This window comes from Coregonus clupeaformis, chromosome 28 (genome assembly GCF_020615455.1).
Source record: "Coregonus clupeaformis isolate EN_2021a chromosome 28, ASM2061545v1, whole genome shotgun sequence".
NCBI classification, from domain to species: domain Eukaryota; kingdom Metazoa; phylum Chordata; class Actinopteri; order Salmoniformes; family Salmonidae; genus Coregonus; species Coregonus clupeaformis.
In genome coordinates, this window is record NC_059219.1 from 6885668 (window position 1) to 6902673 (window position 17006).

Consider the following 17006-nt stretch of genomic DNA (forward strand, 5'->3'; position numbering starts at 1 on the left):
GGCGGCTGGGCAGCAGGAGGCTGCCACAGGGAGACGTGGAGAGAAGGCTATCGGATTACGGGAGCCATTGGCGAGTAGAGGAAGGGAAGTTGTTGCGGCACGGCGTGAGAGACTGATGTGTGTTACCAGTCCGGTCCGGCCCGTTCCTGATCCCCAGTTAAGGCCAGTGGTGTGTGTTCCCAGTACGGACCGGCCTGTTCCTACTCCACGCACCAAGCCCACGGTGTGCGTCGCCAGTCCAGCCCGGCCGGTTCCTGCTCCACGTACTAAGCCTACGGTGTACGTGGCCAGCCCAGCCCGGCCTGTTCCTGCTCCACGCACAGAACCTACGGTGTGCGTCGCCAGCCCAGCCCGGCCTGTTCCTGCTCCACGCACAGAACCTACGGTGTGCGTCGCCAGCCCAGCCCGGCCTGTTCCTGCTCCACGCACAGAACCTACGGTGTGCGTCGCCAGCCCGACCCGGCCTGTTCCTGCCACTCGCACCAAACCTACGGTGCGCGTCGCCAGCCCGGTCCGGCCTGTTCCTGCCACCCGCACCAAGTCTACGGTGCGCGTCGCCAGCCCGACCCGGCCTGTTCCTGCCACTCGCACCAAACCGACGGTGCGCGTCGCCAGCCCGGTCCGGCCTGTTCCTGCCACCCGCACCAAGTCTACGGTGCGCGTCGCCAGCCCGACCCGGCCTGTTCCTGCCACTCGCACCAAACCTACGGTGCGCGTCGCCAGCCCGGTCCGGCCTGTTCCTTCTCCCCGCACTAGCCCTGAGATGCGTGTCCTCAGCCCGGGACCACCAGTTCCGGCACCACGCACTAGGCCTTATGTGCGTTCCCAGGGTCCAGCATGCCCTGTTGCTTCTCCCCGCACTAGCCCTGAGATGCGTGTCCTCAGCCCGGTACCTCCAGTTCCGGCACCACGCACCAGGCCTACGGTGCGCCTCAGACGGCCAGAGTCTGCCGTCTGCCCAACGGCGCCTGAACTGCCTGTCTGCCCAACGGCGCTTGAACTGCCCGTCTGCCCAACGGCGCCTGAACTGCCCGTCTGCCCAACGCCGTCTGAACTGTCCGTCTGCCAAGCGCTGCATGAGCCGCCCGTCTGCCAGGAGCCAGAGCCTTCCGCCAGACAGGATCAGCCAGAGCCTTCCGCCAGACAGGATCAGCCAGAGCCTTCCGCCAGACAGGATCAGCCAGAGCCGTCCGCCAGACAGGATCAGCCAGAGCCTTCCGCCAGACAGGATCAGCCAGAGCCTTCCGCCAGACATGAGCAGCCAGATCCGTCAGCCAGCCATGAGCAGCCAGATCCGTCAGCCAGCCATGAGCAGCCAGATCCGTCGGCCAGCCATGAGCAGCCAGATCCGTCGGCCAGCCATGAGCAGCCAGATCCGTCAGCCAGCCATGAGCAGCCAGATCCGTCAGCCAGCCATGAGCAGCCAGATCCGTCAGCCAGCCACGAGCAGCCAGATCCGTCAGCCAGCCACGAGCAGCCAGATCCGTCAGCCAGCCATGAGCAGCCAGATCTTTCAGCCAGCCATGAGCCGTCCAGCCAGGATCCGCCAGAGCCGTCCAGCCAGGATCCGCCAGAGCCAGCCAGCCAGGATCCGCCATTGAGTCCGGTGCTGTCCCTTAGCCCGATGCTGTCCCTTAGCCCGGTGCTGCCCCTTATCCTGGTGCTGCCTCTTAGCCCGGTGCCGCCCCTTAATCCAGTGGGGTTTAGTTGGGGGTGGTCATGTGGAGGAGGCTACGGAAGCGGATAGTGACTAAGGTGGGGTGGGGACCACGACCAGGGCCAGAACCGCCACCGTGGACAGACGCCCACCCAGACCCTCCCCTAGACTGTATGCTGGTGCGCCCGGAGTTCGCACCTTTAGGGGGGGGTACTGTGACACTCTGGCTCCGGGACTTTTGTATTTGAGCCAGGGTGTATTCGTTTTGTTGGGTTTGGTTTGGTTATGTGGGGTATTTGGGTGTGCTTGGTTTTGGTTGTTCTTGTTAGTCATATGACTCCCAATCGGAGGTAACGAATGTCAGCTGTCGGCTCGTTATCTCTGATTGGGAGCCATATTTAATCTGTATGTTTTCCTGTGGGAGTTGTGGGTTTTTGTTCCGTTTCAGTCATAGTCACTGTTGGACTTCACTATCGTCTTTTGTTTTGTATTTACGTGCTTTATCATTAAAGTCATCATGTTCACTCAACGCGCTGCGTATTGGTCTGCTCCTTCGTCAGACGATCGTGACACAGCCGGCTATACACTTGCGTCCCCCTGCGACCAGCTCATACATAAAACATCCTCTGTTCAGCCTGCAGGCATCAGTTTCCTCCTAAAAAATCGGTTTAATTGCCCTTCGGCCTAACAAAACGTGAAAATATGCCTACTATCTGAATGTCTGCAGCATTGAAGGTCCCCAAGAACACAGTGGCCTCCATCATTCTTAAATGGAAGAAGTTTGGAACCACCAAGACTCTTCCTAGAGCTGGATGCCCGGCCAAACTGAGCAATCGGGGGAGAAGGGCCTTGGTCAGAGAGGTGACCAAGAACCAAGAAACCTGCTCCAGAGCGCTCAGGACCTCAGACTGGGGTAAAGGTTCACCTTCCAACAGGACAACAACCCTAAGCACACAGCCAAGACAACGCAGGACTGGCTTCAGGACAAGTCTCAATGTCCTTGAGCGGCCTAGCCAGAGCCCAGACTTAAACCCGATCGAACATCTCTGGAGAGACCTGAAAATAGCTGTGCAGCAACGCTCCCCATCCAACCTGACAGAGCTTGAGAGTATCTGCAGAAAATAATGGGAGAAAATCCCCAAATACAGGTGTGCCAAGCTTGTAGCGTCATACCCAAGAAGACTCAAGGCTGTAATCGCTGCCAAAGGTGCTTCAACAAAGTACTAAGTAAAGGGTCTGAATACTTATGTAAATGTCATATTTTCGTTTTTTATTTTTAATAAATTAGCGAACATTTATAAAAAACTGTTTTTGCTTTGTCATTATGGGGTATTGTGTGTAGATTGAGGGGGGAAAAAACAATTTAACCACTTTTAGAATAAGGCTGTAACCTAACAAAATGAGGAAAAAGTCAAGGGGTCTGAATACTTTCCGAAGGCCTAAAGGCCGAGGCAATAAGAAGACACAGTGTGTTTAATCACAAATCCGGATAGCAACCTCTGTCCATTGAAGTCCACAAAGCATATTGCATGTACAGTAACAGACAGTTACATGAACTACAGCATGGTCAAGCAAGTTAATGTTTCCGACATTTTCGGACCACTAAACAACGATTGATTTAGAACCACAGAGAGTTACTGCAAGTCGCAAGATAACAGGAGCTGCCTCCACTATTCCAACACCATTTCAACATCATCAAATCACCTCTGCTTAGTCTAATACAGTGACAACTAAAATATACCAAAAACGATTTAGGCCAATCAACATAAGCTAAATATGATGTGGCTGTCCATGGTTCTGATTTATGTGTGCTTGTGCGCTTTCGTGCAAGTAGAAAAACATGTTGACTCACTCAACTTGTAGAGAAACGCCAATGCCATCCTCCTCTCTTTCATGATGTCGAAACGGTCTATCACTCTGTCATACAGTAGACGCTTTTATTTTTTGGTGTCCTAGGCTACCTGGCTAAAATGCATGCTAGCTAGCGTAACTTTCATTCATGGGCAGCGTTAGCTAGTTAACATTAGCCTTCTACATCTAGCTACAGTGAGGGAAAAAAGTATTTGATCCCCTGCTGATTTTGTACGTTTGCCCACTGACAAAGACATGATCAGTCTATAATTTTTATGGTAGGTTTATTTGAACAGTGAGAGACAGAATAACAACAAAAAAATCCAGAAAAACGCATGTCAGAAATGTTCTAAATTGATTTGCATTTTAATGAGGGAAATAAGTATTTGACCCCTCTGCAGAACATAACTTAGTACTTGGTGGCAAAACCCTTGTTGGCAATCACAGAGGTCAGACGTTTCTTGTAGTTGGCCATCAGGTTTGCACACATCTCAGGAGGGATTTTGTTCCACTCCTCTTTGCAGATCTTCTCCAAGTCATTAAGGTTTCGAGGCTGACGTTTGGCAACTCGAACCTTCAGCTCCCTCCACAGATTTTCTATGGGATTAAGGTCTGGAGACAGGCTAGGCCACTCCAGGACCTTAATGTGCTTCTTCTTGAGTCACTCCTTTGTTGCCTTGGCCGTGTGTTTTGGTTTCATTGTCATGCTGGAATACCCATCCACGACCCATTTTCAATGCCCTGGCTGAGGGAAGGAGGTTCTCACCCAAGATTTGACGGTACATGGCCCCGTCCATCGTCCCTTTGATGCGGTGAAGTTGTCTTGTCCCCTTAGCAGAAAAACACCCCCAAAGCATAATGTTTCCATCTCCATGTTTGACGGTGGGGATGGTGTTCTTGGGGTCATAGGCAGCATTCCTCCTCCTCCAAACATGGCGAGTTGAGTTGATGCCAAAGAGCTCGATTTTGGTCTCATCTGACCACAACACTTTCACCCAGTTCTCCTCTGAATCATTCAGATGTTCATTGGCAAACTTCAGACGGCCCTGTATATGTGCTTTCTTGAGCAGGGGGACCTTGCGGGCGCTGCAGGATTTCAGTCCTTCACGGCGTAGTGTGTTACCAATTGTTTTCTTGGTGACTATGGTCCCAGCTGCCTTGAGATCATTGACAAGATCCTCCCGTGTAGTTCTGGGCTGATTCCTCACCATTCTCATGATCATTGCAACTCCACGAGGTGAGATCTTGCATGGAGCCCCAGGCCGAGGGAGATTGACAGGACTTTTGTGTTTCTTCCATTTGTGAATAATCGCACCAACTGTTGTCACCTTCTCACCAAGCTGCTTGGCGATGGTCTTGTAGCCCATTCCAGCCTTGTGTAGGTCTACAATCTTGTCCCTGACATCCTTGGAGAGCTCTTTGGTCTTGGCCATGGTGGAGAGTTTGGAATCTGATTGATTGCTTCTGTGGACAGGTGTCTTTTATACAGGTAATAAAATGAGATTAGGAGCACTCCCTTTAAGAGTGTGCTCCTAATCTCAGCTCGGTACCTGTATAAAAGACACCTGGGAGCCAGAAATCTTTCTGAGAGAAAGGGGGTCAAATACTTATTTCCCTCATTAAAATGCAAATCAATTTATAACATTTTTTACATGACTTTTTCTGGATTTTGTTGTTGTTATTCTGTCTCTCACTGTTCAAATAAACATACCATTACAATTATAGACTGATCATTTCTTTGTCAGTGGGCAAACGTACAAAATCAGCAGGGGATCAAATACTTTTTTCCCTCACTGTACATATTGAACTTCCATCCTCTCAGGCCAGGGGCACAACAATGTATGAATTAATGGTTGGATCAGAATCGCCGTTATAATCATTGGCCAGTATGGAGAATTAAGTAAAACTACAAGTCCAAATCCCTATATCCATCCATGGCTAATTTAGGAAAGTGCCAATTTTAGTTAGCTGGCTTGCTAGCCACCAGAGGACAACAACACAATAAGATGCAACAAATTCAAGTTTTTCTGTCAATGAGGTATGCTCTCAATGGGATTTGATAATAGCGACGACAAAATCCAAGCTGGCTTCTCTTGACACTTTTTTGGGATGCGCTAGGACCATTCACAGCTGCGGATTGGCTAATTTTTTATACTTTTTTTGTCAAGGGAGGCCCGATGCTTGCTGGCTTCCGTTGCCTTCAATGCTACGGGTGGCAACAATGTCATACTCGTTTGGACCAGACAGCATCAGATAGATGGACTACACATATAGACAGAGGGGCGCTGTTTCGCTCTCTCGGATACCTTCTCCTGTGTGATACATTCAGCCTCTTGTGAATTGAAGGAAAATTATGAAACACAGAGAAACGAAAGATAAATAATGTATCTTTTTTTATTTGATTTTTTGGGGGGGAAGCCTGGCTTCCCTTGGAATCCATGAATACACTCCACTGCCAATGACCAGTCATCAGCATTGTCGCACAAAGGCGGTAGGGGTTAAACTAAGGTTAGGTTTAGGGTTTAGGGTAGAGACGTCCCAAGGATTCCTAATAACACTGACCTATCAAGATTAGTGACCAGAAATAACTTGTTTAATTTCCTCCAGTTTTGCCTGGCAAAAACAGAGTAGGCCTACGTTTATCATGCATATAAAATACAGTTTAGCAATCTACTACTGACTCATCATTGCCAAAATGGTCCTCTGTAGCTCAGCTGGTAGAGCACGGCGCTTGTAACGCCAAGGTAGTGGGTTCGATCCCCGGGACCACCCATACACAAAAAATGTATGCACGCATGATTGTAAGTCGCTTTGGATAAAAGCGTCTGCTAAATGGCATATTATTATTACAATAGGCTACCTGGCCATTTGGTCTTATTTCAGATAGGCAGCTGTAACATCGCACTGACTTCAATAGATGTTTACATATCTTGCACTACTCATCTCATATGTATATACTGTATTCTATTCTATTCTGTTCTACTGTTGCTTGTCCATATATGTATATATTCTTAAATTCCATTCCTTACTAGATTTGTGTGTATTGGGTATATGTTGTGAAATTGTTAGATATTACTGCACTGTCGGAGCTAGAAGCACAAGCATTCCGCTACACACGCAATAACATCTGCTAAACACGTGTATGTGACAAATAAAATTTGATTATGGGATGAAAATGTAACATATTCTGGCAAATATTTTACGATATTTGTGAGGAAGAACAGGGCTATCCGGCTGGCAACTAGCACTTTGCAGGCAGGCTGCCCTCCAAAGAGATGGGTGGGCAAACGGAACGTACCACTCCTTTTTGGGGGTCGTGGATCTTTATTTTTTTAACCACTGGGATACATGACAGTGGCAACAGATGGAGTTGGGTTGGATATAGTCATGGTAGATTACAGTATTTCAAAAAATCTATTTTGACTGGAATTGTGTGTCTGTTCAAAGTAGTTTAGCAAAATACTTTAGTCATCAGACTGTGCTGCTTTCCTCTCTTCTTGTAATAATTGCCCAATGAGTCTGACAGTGGCTAAAAAAATTGTTTTTGGGTGGGTGCCCTTTTCTTAGTCTGTGCACGGCCCTGCCTCTGTTTACACCCCAGACACCCAAGTTTAAATTGCATCTTCTATTCAGTCACTATCACCAGCGCCACATAGCAACTCCCATCTGACCCCCGTGCATTCATTTTAAAGCAATGAGGGAGAACGAGAGCACTATGCGAAGGCGGTAAATACAGGCACACAAATAAGGAAAAGCTATCAAACCAATGCATTTCTCCTTCTGTTATGTTGAGGGGAATTCTAGATGCATTCAGTACATGAGCAAGTGCAAATTCTTCTTTATTACTGTTATGGAGCGAAAGAGGAAGCGATCCCGCTCGCCTTGTCTCAGAGTCTCTCTGTGTTGGTGGGTGTAAGAGGATGATGAGCTATATGACAAGTTAGCCTTGAGGGAGTCCTATCCTTTCTGTAACACAGCATGTCCAGGGTCAGGGGTACGTACTCTTATCTATGAGAATGTGCTCATTCAACTGATCATAGACATGTCAGAGCGGTTTAGGTAGTCTTTCATTTATCAAACACAGATGTCACGTAGATACTTTTTTCATCTGTACAATACATACAGAAACGTAATGGCTATTCAATAGAAGACCTTTGGTTGTATCCCTTTTTTTTGTTGTAATTACAAATATGTTTTACAATACCACATACCAAAAACACAACCATGCAGTTCCTCTCGACACCAGAACACATGCAGGCGTTGTACAGGACTGAGGATAGTGCTCCAGCCTGTTCTTCAGATAAAACCAGTCATGGTAAAGAGGCCTAGTAGAATAAAAGCTGCCATAGTTAAATCAACACAACAGTGTTGCGCCACCACCCTCCCAACCTGAAGGGAACTATTCCCTTTATAGAAGTCATAGGTTTAAAAGAGCCACAGTCAATGGCCTCCCATATAGATCTGCTATGGCACTCCAAGAAATTGTCATACAATAAGTTCACACAATGAGTCCGTAAGAGGGTAGTGCTCAAATTGGGAAGATTCTGGGTCACCCTAAACCCACCCCCTGCTCTCCTCTCTAGCTGTGGAAGGCCTGGAACTCCCACTCCATGTCCTCACTGGAGTGGAACAGCTGGGGAAGCCTCTGAACTCCCACTCCATGTCCTCACTGGAGTGGAACAGCTGGGGAAGCCTCTGAACTCCCACTCCATGTCCTCACTGGAGTGGAACAGCTGGGGAAGCCTCTGAACTCCCACTCCATGTCCTCACTGGAGTGGAACAGCTGGGGAAGCCTCTGAACTCCCACTCCATGTCCTCACTGGAGTGGAACAGCTGGGGAAGCCTCTGAACTCCCACTCCATGTCCTCACTGGAGTGGAACAGCTGGGGAAGCCTCTGAACTCCCACTCCATGTCCTCACTGGAGTGGAACAGCTGGGGAAGCCTCTGAACTCCCACTCCATGTCCTCACTGGAGTGGAACAGCTGTAAGAGGTTCAGCAGAGAGCTGCTGGGAACGTCGGTCAGTTTTCCCTGCTCCTGAGCAGTCTGCTGCTTCTCAACTTTCCTTCTCTTCCGTCTGTAATCCCTGACCCTCCTCTGTAACGTCCTGGCAGGAGGAAGGTTGTGTGTCTGCGTGTCACCTGCCTCAAGCTCTGGAACACCCCCAGTATTCCCGGGAAGAGTATCCCCAGCCAACGTATTGTGACCCAGTTCACACTCCACGAAAGCTCTAAGGTTGTGGTGTTCTGAAGGCCCTGCCACCTCGTGCTGACTGGAAGGGACCTTCACACATCCAGCTGGATCGCCACACTTTAAATCCTCTGTGTGCTTAAATGAAGAGCGGCCATCTTTGTCTGTGTTAGATCTCTGGCCCTGTTGGGAGAGTCTGGGGTTGGTGTCAGAGTCATGGGTAGAAGGATCTCTCTCTGCATTAGACACAGGTGTCGGACTCAGCCCAGCCCTCTGGGTGTGCGTGCGCAAGGATCCCTGCCGGCAGCGTCGTTTGCAGGACAGGGATCTGTGTTTGGGCTGGGGTCTGTCTGGGACGTTAGAGCACCTCTTCTCCCCCTCGCTGATGCTGTGGGGAACAGGGGCTACTCTGCTGCGCTTCTGAGGCTGTTCCAAGGGGTTTTCCACACTATTGGAGAGAGGGGTCTCCACTGTAGTAGACCAGAGGGACATTAGTTCCTCCTTCAGCTCTCTGGTATCCACACCTCCCTCCTCCTTCTTCTCCTCCTCCATCTGTATACTGGGTCCAGGAACACACAACAGGGAGGATATGCTGTACTTTGGCCTGTGGGAATAAAAAATTACTTAGAGATGTGGTGCTCAGCACAACATAGAAAATCAAGGGGGGAAAAAACAGGCAATCTGCTAAATGTTTCACAGAACATTGCATTAGTTTTCCTAACAAACATGTGACTCAACAGCAGTCAATATGTGAGCGTTTACTTTGGATTTGGGTGGATTTTGCTCCTGTGTGGCTCAGTTGGTAGAGCATGGTGCTTGCAACGCCAGTGTTGTGGGTTCGATTCCCACGGGGGACCAGTACGAAGAAGAAAAGTACCAAAATGTATGCCAAATGACTCAAATGTAAAAATGTAAGACTAATGCACCTTCTGGTTGGTGTTTGTGTTGTTTTGACATGTCTGAAGTTGAAGGGCAGTGTGGAGACGAGCCTATCCACCACCAGGTACTCATCACTCCTGGAGAAGGCCTTGTGCTGCTCACTCTGCAGGTGCTGCAGAATACACAGACACAGGTCAAGCATTACTACAACGTCTTCTTCCACTACATCAAGCACATAAGGCCTTTTGTTCATGATTAGGTCCTCGTTATAAACACGCATTAACTATGTTTAGATACATTAAACAAATCTATTGTAACTCACAGCTTTGATGTTGTTGTATTTGAGCGTGCAGCACTCGCAGTAGCCTCCACGTTTCTTATCTCTGTTCCTCCTGGTCCGGTCCTGCCCCCTCTCCTCACTGGCTGACACTCTCTCCCCTCGGTTCCTGAGACACCCATAGGTCAGTAAGTAATAGCCAGGTCAGAGTTCAATCACATATAGTTGCCTAGCAACAAAGACTTAGCAGTTAGTCCTGGAGGGTGCTATGAAATACATAACTGTTTCCTGCTGTAGCAGCAGAGTAGTGAAATGTTATAGCAATCCCCATCAACAACAGTAGAAAAAGCTGGATGTTTTGGTGAATCCGGTAAAACACAAATGCCAAGACAGGGGAATATACTGCCACAGTGCTTCTTCGGCAACTGGTGGATTTTCTTTAGGTGTTCACAACAAGAAGGGTTAAGAAAGGTGAGTTGTTTAGTGAATGAGACTCCATACCCGTGCTCTTTAGGTCTCTTCCCAGGGTGTTCCTGGTCCTCTACATAGAATGGACTGCAGGGGGGAGCTGACGTCAGGTTAAACTCTGGCATGTTCGGCATGGCCAGATAAATTGGACGGTAATGTCTGGCAGAGAGACATAAGACAGATGTTATATGAAATACTCAAACACTAACTTATGACAGTAAGAATTGCCTTAATATGTCAATACTACAGACATCGAAGTCTGTCATCTCTTTTATAGACCCACCTGCTGGAGTCCTCTAACTTCACAAAGGGCTTACGGATCCTTCCACCTGAGCAAAACACAGAACAAAGCAATAGAGACAGTGCCCATGTCTGGGTCAAATAACCTCTCATACTGATCTACAGTACCAGCAGTGGAGGATGCTGAGGGGAGGACGGCTCATAATAATGGCTGGAACCATGTGTTTGATACCATTCCACCGATTCCGCTCCAGCCATTACCACGAGCCCGTCCTCCCCAATTAAAGTGCCACCTACCTCCTGTTAGTACCAGTGTTATTGTAAAACCACTATCAACATCAACCTTTATCTAACTGAGATTATATACGTAGAACGTTTTACAAGTTCTCTATAACAATAACAGTGATCAATAAAGGACATTATTTACCTTTATTCTTCTGGAAAGCTGGTTTTCCTGTAGGTTCTGCTTTGGCCTACATTAGTAAGGAATAACACACAAGACTCATGTAAGTGATATGTTAATCCAGTAAAGAACTGTCAAAATATAAGTCCAGAAACATGACTTACACTTTTCTTGACAGCAGCTGTGGTTGCGGTTGGCTTTTCAGCAGTATACTTAACATTCCTTTTCTTCTTTTCGATATAAGCTATTATATCTGCAATTGAAGGAAATTCAAGAAAATATTTTTTACATATGAAAGTATCATTGTCATAATAGAAATCAAAGCATTATGTCAACATTTCTTATCAAACAAATGGATAGACGTTACCATCAATGTACAGGATTTTCACTCCCCACTCCAGCGCATTGGACAGGATCTCGTTGACCTGTATCCTCACCTACAGGGTAAAAACAAGCAAACAAACATCTTAACCGAAGAACTGAAATCCAAAGTATTTCCTGAAGTATGAACAAACATTTCAATGCAAAGTGCAAACTTTCCTGAAGTTCCTGTTTGACTATCAGTCAGAAACAAAAAAAAGCAACTCGCAGCACTTAGGTGTGAAATAGCTTGCCAAACTCATTAGTGAGGATCTTAACAAACCTGCTCTTTTACAACTCTCTCCACCAAAGACTTGCCCCTGCTTATGACCACCTGTCAAATACCAGAGAGAGAGAGAGAGAGAGAGATGGATAAATATATATATGGATAGCTTCGGTTATACAGCATCATATCATGGAAAATGATCCCAATGAGATACAGATACCAGTGACAGACAGAGTGACAGACACAGAGGGATAGTTGGCTCACCATGTCTGCCTGGCCCTGGGAGCTTCCTTTGAGGCTGTCTCTGCGGCTGCCAGGACAGGGGCGAGGGTGGGGGGAGCTGTGCCCAGAGTCAGGGCTGGGGACAAGTGTGTTGCGGCCCTGACACTGCACATACCTGGCCTCTCTCTTATTAGACACCAGGTACTTGATCTCCTTGCTGAAGAACTTCTCCACCGTCTGAGAGAGAGGGGACAGAGACACAGGGTCAGACGCTTGGGGGAGAACACACAAGGTCCAGCCTGAGCCAGAGTATTAATCAAATACTGTATTTAAAATGGTGGTGAAAAGAGAGAGAAATTACAGCAGGCTGCAGTGCAAGGGGCTTCAGGGCCTCTATGAGGACCCCACACACAATCTTGCCCAATGTTTTGAGCTGCTGCCCTAAGGAAGGAGATCTAGGTCCCACTGTTCAGCAAGAATAGGAGCAGGACGTGTTCCATTCCGTCAGCCATCAGGCTGCTGAACAGTGGGACATAGGACAGATGCAGGCCCAATACATGGTCGGACAGTTAGGCCGCAGACTCTGAATATGTGTGACTTGAGTACTAACTTTCCAATGTACAGTGGGGAAAAAAAAGTATTTAGTCAGCCACCAATTGTGCAAGTTCTCCCACTTAAAAAGATGAGAGAGGCCTGTAATTTTCATCATAGGTACACGTCAAGGATTTGTAATGAATTTATTTGCAAATTATGGTGGAAAATAAGTATTTGGTCACCAACAAACAAGAAAGATTTCTGGCTCTCACAGACCTGTAACTTCTTTAAGAGGCTCCTCTGTCCTCCACTCGTTACCTGTATTAATGGCACCTGTTTGAACTTGTTATCAGTATAAAAGACACCTGTCCACAACCTCAAACAGTCACACTCCAAACTCCACTATGGCCAAGACCAAAGAGCTGTCAAAGGACACCAGAAACAAAATTGTAGACCTGCACCAGGCTGGGAAGACTGAATCTGCAATAGGTAAGCAACTTGGTTTGAAGAAATCAACTGTGGGAGCAATTATTAGGAAATGGAAGACATACAAGACCACTGATAATCTCCCTCGATCTGGGGCTCCACGCAAGATCTCACCCCGTGGGGTCAAAATGATCACAAGAACGGTGAGCAAAAATCCCAGAACCACACGGGGGGACCTAGTGAATGACCTGCAGAGAGCTGGGACCAAAGTAACTAAGCCTACCATCAGTAACACACTACGCCACCAGGGACTCAAATCCTGCAGTGTCAGACGTGTCCCCCTGCTTAAGCCAGTACATGTCCAGGCCCGTCTGAAGTTTGCTAGAGTGCATTTGGATGATCCGGAAGAGGATTGGGAGAATGTCATATGTTCAGATGAAACCAAAATAGGACTTTTTGGTCAAAACTCAACTCGTCGTGTTTGGAGGACAAAGAATGCTGAGTTGCATCCAAAGAACACCATACCTACTGTGAAGCATGGGGGTGGAAACATCATGCATTGGGGCTGTTTTTCTGCAAAGGGACCAGGATGACTGATCCGTGTAAAGGAAAGAATGAATGGGGCCATGTATCGTGAGATTTTGAGTGAAAACCTCCTTCCATCAGCAAGGGCATTGAAGATGAAACGTGGCTGGGTCTTTCAGCATGACAATGATCCCAAACACACCGCCCTGGCAACGAAGGAGTGGCTTCGTAAGAAGCATTTCAAGGTCCTGGAGTGGCCTAGCCAGTCTCCAGATCTCAACCCCATAGAAAATCTTTGGAGGGAGTTGAAAGTCTGTGTTGCCCAGCGACAGCCCCAAAACATCACTGCTCTAGAGGAGATCTGCATGGAGGAATGGGCCAAAATACCAGCAACAGTGTGTGAAAACCTTGTGAAGACTTACAGAAAACGTTTGACCTGTGTCATTGCCAACAAAGGGTATATAACAAAGTATTGAGAAACTTTAGTTATTGACCAAATACTTATTTTCCACCATAATTTGCAAATAAATTCATAAAAAAACCCTACAATGTGATTTTCTGGAGAAAAAAAATCTCATTTTGTCTGTCATAGTTGACGTGTACCTATGATGAAAATTACAGGCCTCTCTCATCTTTTTAAGTGGAGAACTTGCACAATTGGTGGCTGACTAAATACTTTGTTTCCCCACTGTATTATAGTGTATTGTGTATTTGTATGCTGACTTCACAAAATGAATTTCTATGTAAATGGACAATAACTTACTGTATGTACAGTACCAGTCAAAAGTTTGGACACATCTACTCATTCATTTTACTATTTTCTACATTGTAGAATAATATTGAAGACATCAAAACTATGAAATAACACATATGGCATCATGCAGTAACCAAAAAAGTGTTAAACAAATCAAAATATGTTTTATATTGGAGATTCTTCAAATAGCCACCATTTGCCTCGATGACAGCTTTGCACAATCTTGGCATTCTCTCAACCAGCTTCATGAGGTAGTCACCTGGAATGCATTTCAATTAACAGGTGTGCCTTGTTAAAAGTTCATTTGTGGAATTTCTTTCCTTCTTAATACGTTTGCGCCAATCAGTTGTGTTGTGACAAAGTAGGGGGGGTATACAGAAGATAGCCCTATTTGGTAAAATACCAAGTCCATATTATGGCAAGAACAGCTTGAATAATTAAAGAGAAACGACAGTCCATCATTACTTTAAGACATGAAGTTCAGTCAATACGGAAAATGTCAAGAACATTGAAAGTTTCTTCAAGTGCAGTCGCAAAAAACATCAAGCGCTATGATGAAAGTGGCTCTCATGAGGACCGCCACAGGAATGGAAGACCCATAGTTAACTCTGCTGCAGAGGATAAGTTCATTAGAGTTACCAGCCTCAGAAATTGCAGCCCAAATAAATGCTTTACAGAGTTCAAGTAACAGACATCTCAACATCAACTTCATGGTTGAATTGCTACAAAGAAACCACTACTAAAGGACACCAATAATAAGAAGAGACCTGCTTGGGCCAAGAAACACGAGCAATGGACATTAGACCGGAGGAAATGTGTCCTTTGGTCTGGAGTCCAAATTGGAGATTTTTGGTTCCAACCGCTGTGTCTTTGTGAGACGCGGTGTGGGTGAACGGATGATCTCCGCATGTGTATTTCCAACCGTAAAGCATGGAGGAGGTGTTATGGTGTGGGGGTGCTTTACTGGTGACACTGTCTGATTTATTTAGAATTCAAGGCACACTTAACCAGCATGGCTACCACAGCATTCTACAGCGATGTGCCATCCCATCTGGTTTGGGCTTAGTGGGACTATCATTTGTTTTTCAACAGGACAATGACACAACACACCTCCAGGCTGTGTAAGGGCTATTTTACCAATAAGGAGAGTGATGGAGTGCTGCATCAGATGACCTGGCCTCCACAATCCCCCGACCTCAACCCAATTGAGATGGTTTGGGATGAGTGAAGGAAAAGCAGCCAACAAGTGCTCAGCAGATGTGGGAACTCCTTCAAGACTGTTGGAAAAGCATTCCAGGTGAAGCTGGTTGTGAGAATGCCAAGAGTGTGCAAAGCTGTCATCAAGGCAAAGGGTGGCTATTTGAACATTCTCAAATATAAAATATACTTTGATTTGTTTAACACTTTTTTGTTTACTACATGATTCCATGTGTGTTATTTCATAGTTTATGTCTTCACCATTATTCTACAATGTAAAAAAATAGTAAAAATAAAGAAAAACCCTTGAATGAGTAGGTGTGTCCAAACGTTTGACTGGTAGTGTATATTGTATCAAAGTGAGCCAACTAGAGCGATAACTTCGGTAAAAAGACAGAAGCAATTGCTAGTAGAGTTATGCTCCAAAAGACTGAAAGCCACTGCTCCTCTACAGTAAGTAGACAGTCGCCACATTAGTGTGAAAGGCAGCAAGTTGTCACTTCACTTAAAAAATGGTCCATGATCAGCTGCATTTCAACACTTCAAGACCTCCTTAACTATTTACACAACCTATCAATTTGAATTTCCTATTACACTGGCTCTGGAATGATTATCCCCCTTTGTTTAAGGCAGGCAAGCTGATAATTTTATCATCCACATTCAATGTGCTATAATACTTTACCGTCAATGTTATGATGTCCAATGCTAACAGATGTAAACAAATCTTCACTTACCCCTCCCAACCTTTTGATGTCGTTCTCTAATGTCTCTGCTCTTCTATTTGATGGCAAATCTAAGTAGAATAGTTTCCCAGTGAAAGGCTTGTTTTGGGCAGGATAAGATTCACATGGTGGTTTGGCATAGCTCTTCGAAGCTGACTTGTGCCCCTTATCAGCGAGTTTAGGGTCTGAAAAAGTAGCAAAGTTAGTTTAAATTTGACGGAACTTTCTTGCAGAGGCTCATCAACAATTTAGTAATAACGTTAACTAGTTACATGTTTAAAAATATCCCTTACCTTGTAAACGGGGTTTTGTATACTTTTGGGTGCGTCTAGATTTCATCTTATTCAATATCAATTGAGAGGAGAATAGAATATCCTTGTTTTCTCCTGTGTTGTAAACAATACTAGACATGTTTACAACCTGAGTTAATGCTGGACAGTAACAGTAACGTTAGCTAGCTAAAATGCATAAAACCGTTAGCGTTAAAAACAAAAAAGCAGTTTAAGGAGAAATGTAAATATTGACATAGTTAGACAAGTTTAAAAGGAAAAGTTGGACTTCAAAGAAAACTAACAGACCCTAGCTAGCACAAACAAGCAACAAAACGGTGCCACGGCAATTTAAACTGTCTGTTTTTTAAACTCCCGGAAGTGGAATCTGTCAACTGACCCAGCTAACTAACGTTAGCTTGCTAACTCACTGGCTAAAAGTTCATATTTACCTCGTGAGAGCCTGTGGGCTTGTAAAACAATATATTTCCGTAAATTGACATTTGTTACAACCGATTTTCACGAAAGTTCAGTACAGTATCTTTTTACTTTTTTGGTTCAGCTAAGATTACTTTGTTGCCATAATATTTTGTTGTTCTATCTTCTTTCCCGCTTCGAAAACTCCCGTCATTCCAAAAAGGGGGCGTTGTTGCTGAAAGCTATCTTTGCTTTCGAATGCAATGTTTCCACATATTTTTTCTGACTTTAAAAAAAAGTAAAAATCGATCAAGCAAGTAACTGATAATTGTATCCTTAACGAAGAATCAATTGAGAAAATGGAATTTGTAATATTTCTAGGGATTTCG

The 17006-nt window shown here is 45.8% G+C and overlaps 1 protein-coding gene across 3 annotated transcripts; it reads right to left on the reverse strand.

Moving 5' to 3' along the window:
* Positions 1 to 7562: 7562 nt before the first annotated feature.
* LOC121542682 (protein DBF4 homolog A) lies at positions 7563 to 16829 on the reverse strand. Of its 3 annotated transcripts, none has more exons than XM_041852170.2 (13): positions 16653 to 16829; positions 16225 to 16317; positions 15944 to 16116; positions 11816 to 12010; positions 11609 to 11659; positions 11333 to 11402; positions 11130 to 11218; positions 10990 to 11035; positions 10606 to 10651; positions 10356 to 10481; positions 9900 to 10023; positions 9625 to 9749; positions 7563 to 9302 (listed from the first exon to the last, which is right to left on the reverse strand). In XM_041852170.2, exons 2-13 carry the CDS (start codon positions 16268 to 16270, stop codon positions 8375 to 8377), a joined length of 2019 nt encoding a protein of 672 aa, XP_041708104.1. In that variant the 5' UTR covers positions 16271 to 16317; positions 16653 to 16829; the 3' UTR covers positions 7563 to 8374. The 3 variants fall into 3 exon arrangements, with proteins under 3 accessions (XP_041708104.1, XP_041708105.1, XP_041708103.1); XM_041852171.2 differs by having other exon boundaries at positions 16225 to 16334; XM_041852169.1 differs by lacking the exon at positions 16653 to 16829 and having other exon boundaries at positions 16225 to 16603.
* Positions 16830 to 17006: the final 177 nt, after the last annotated feature.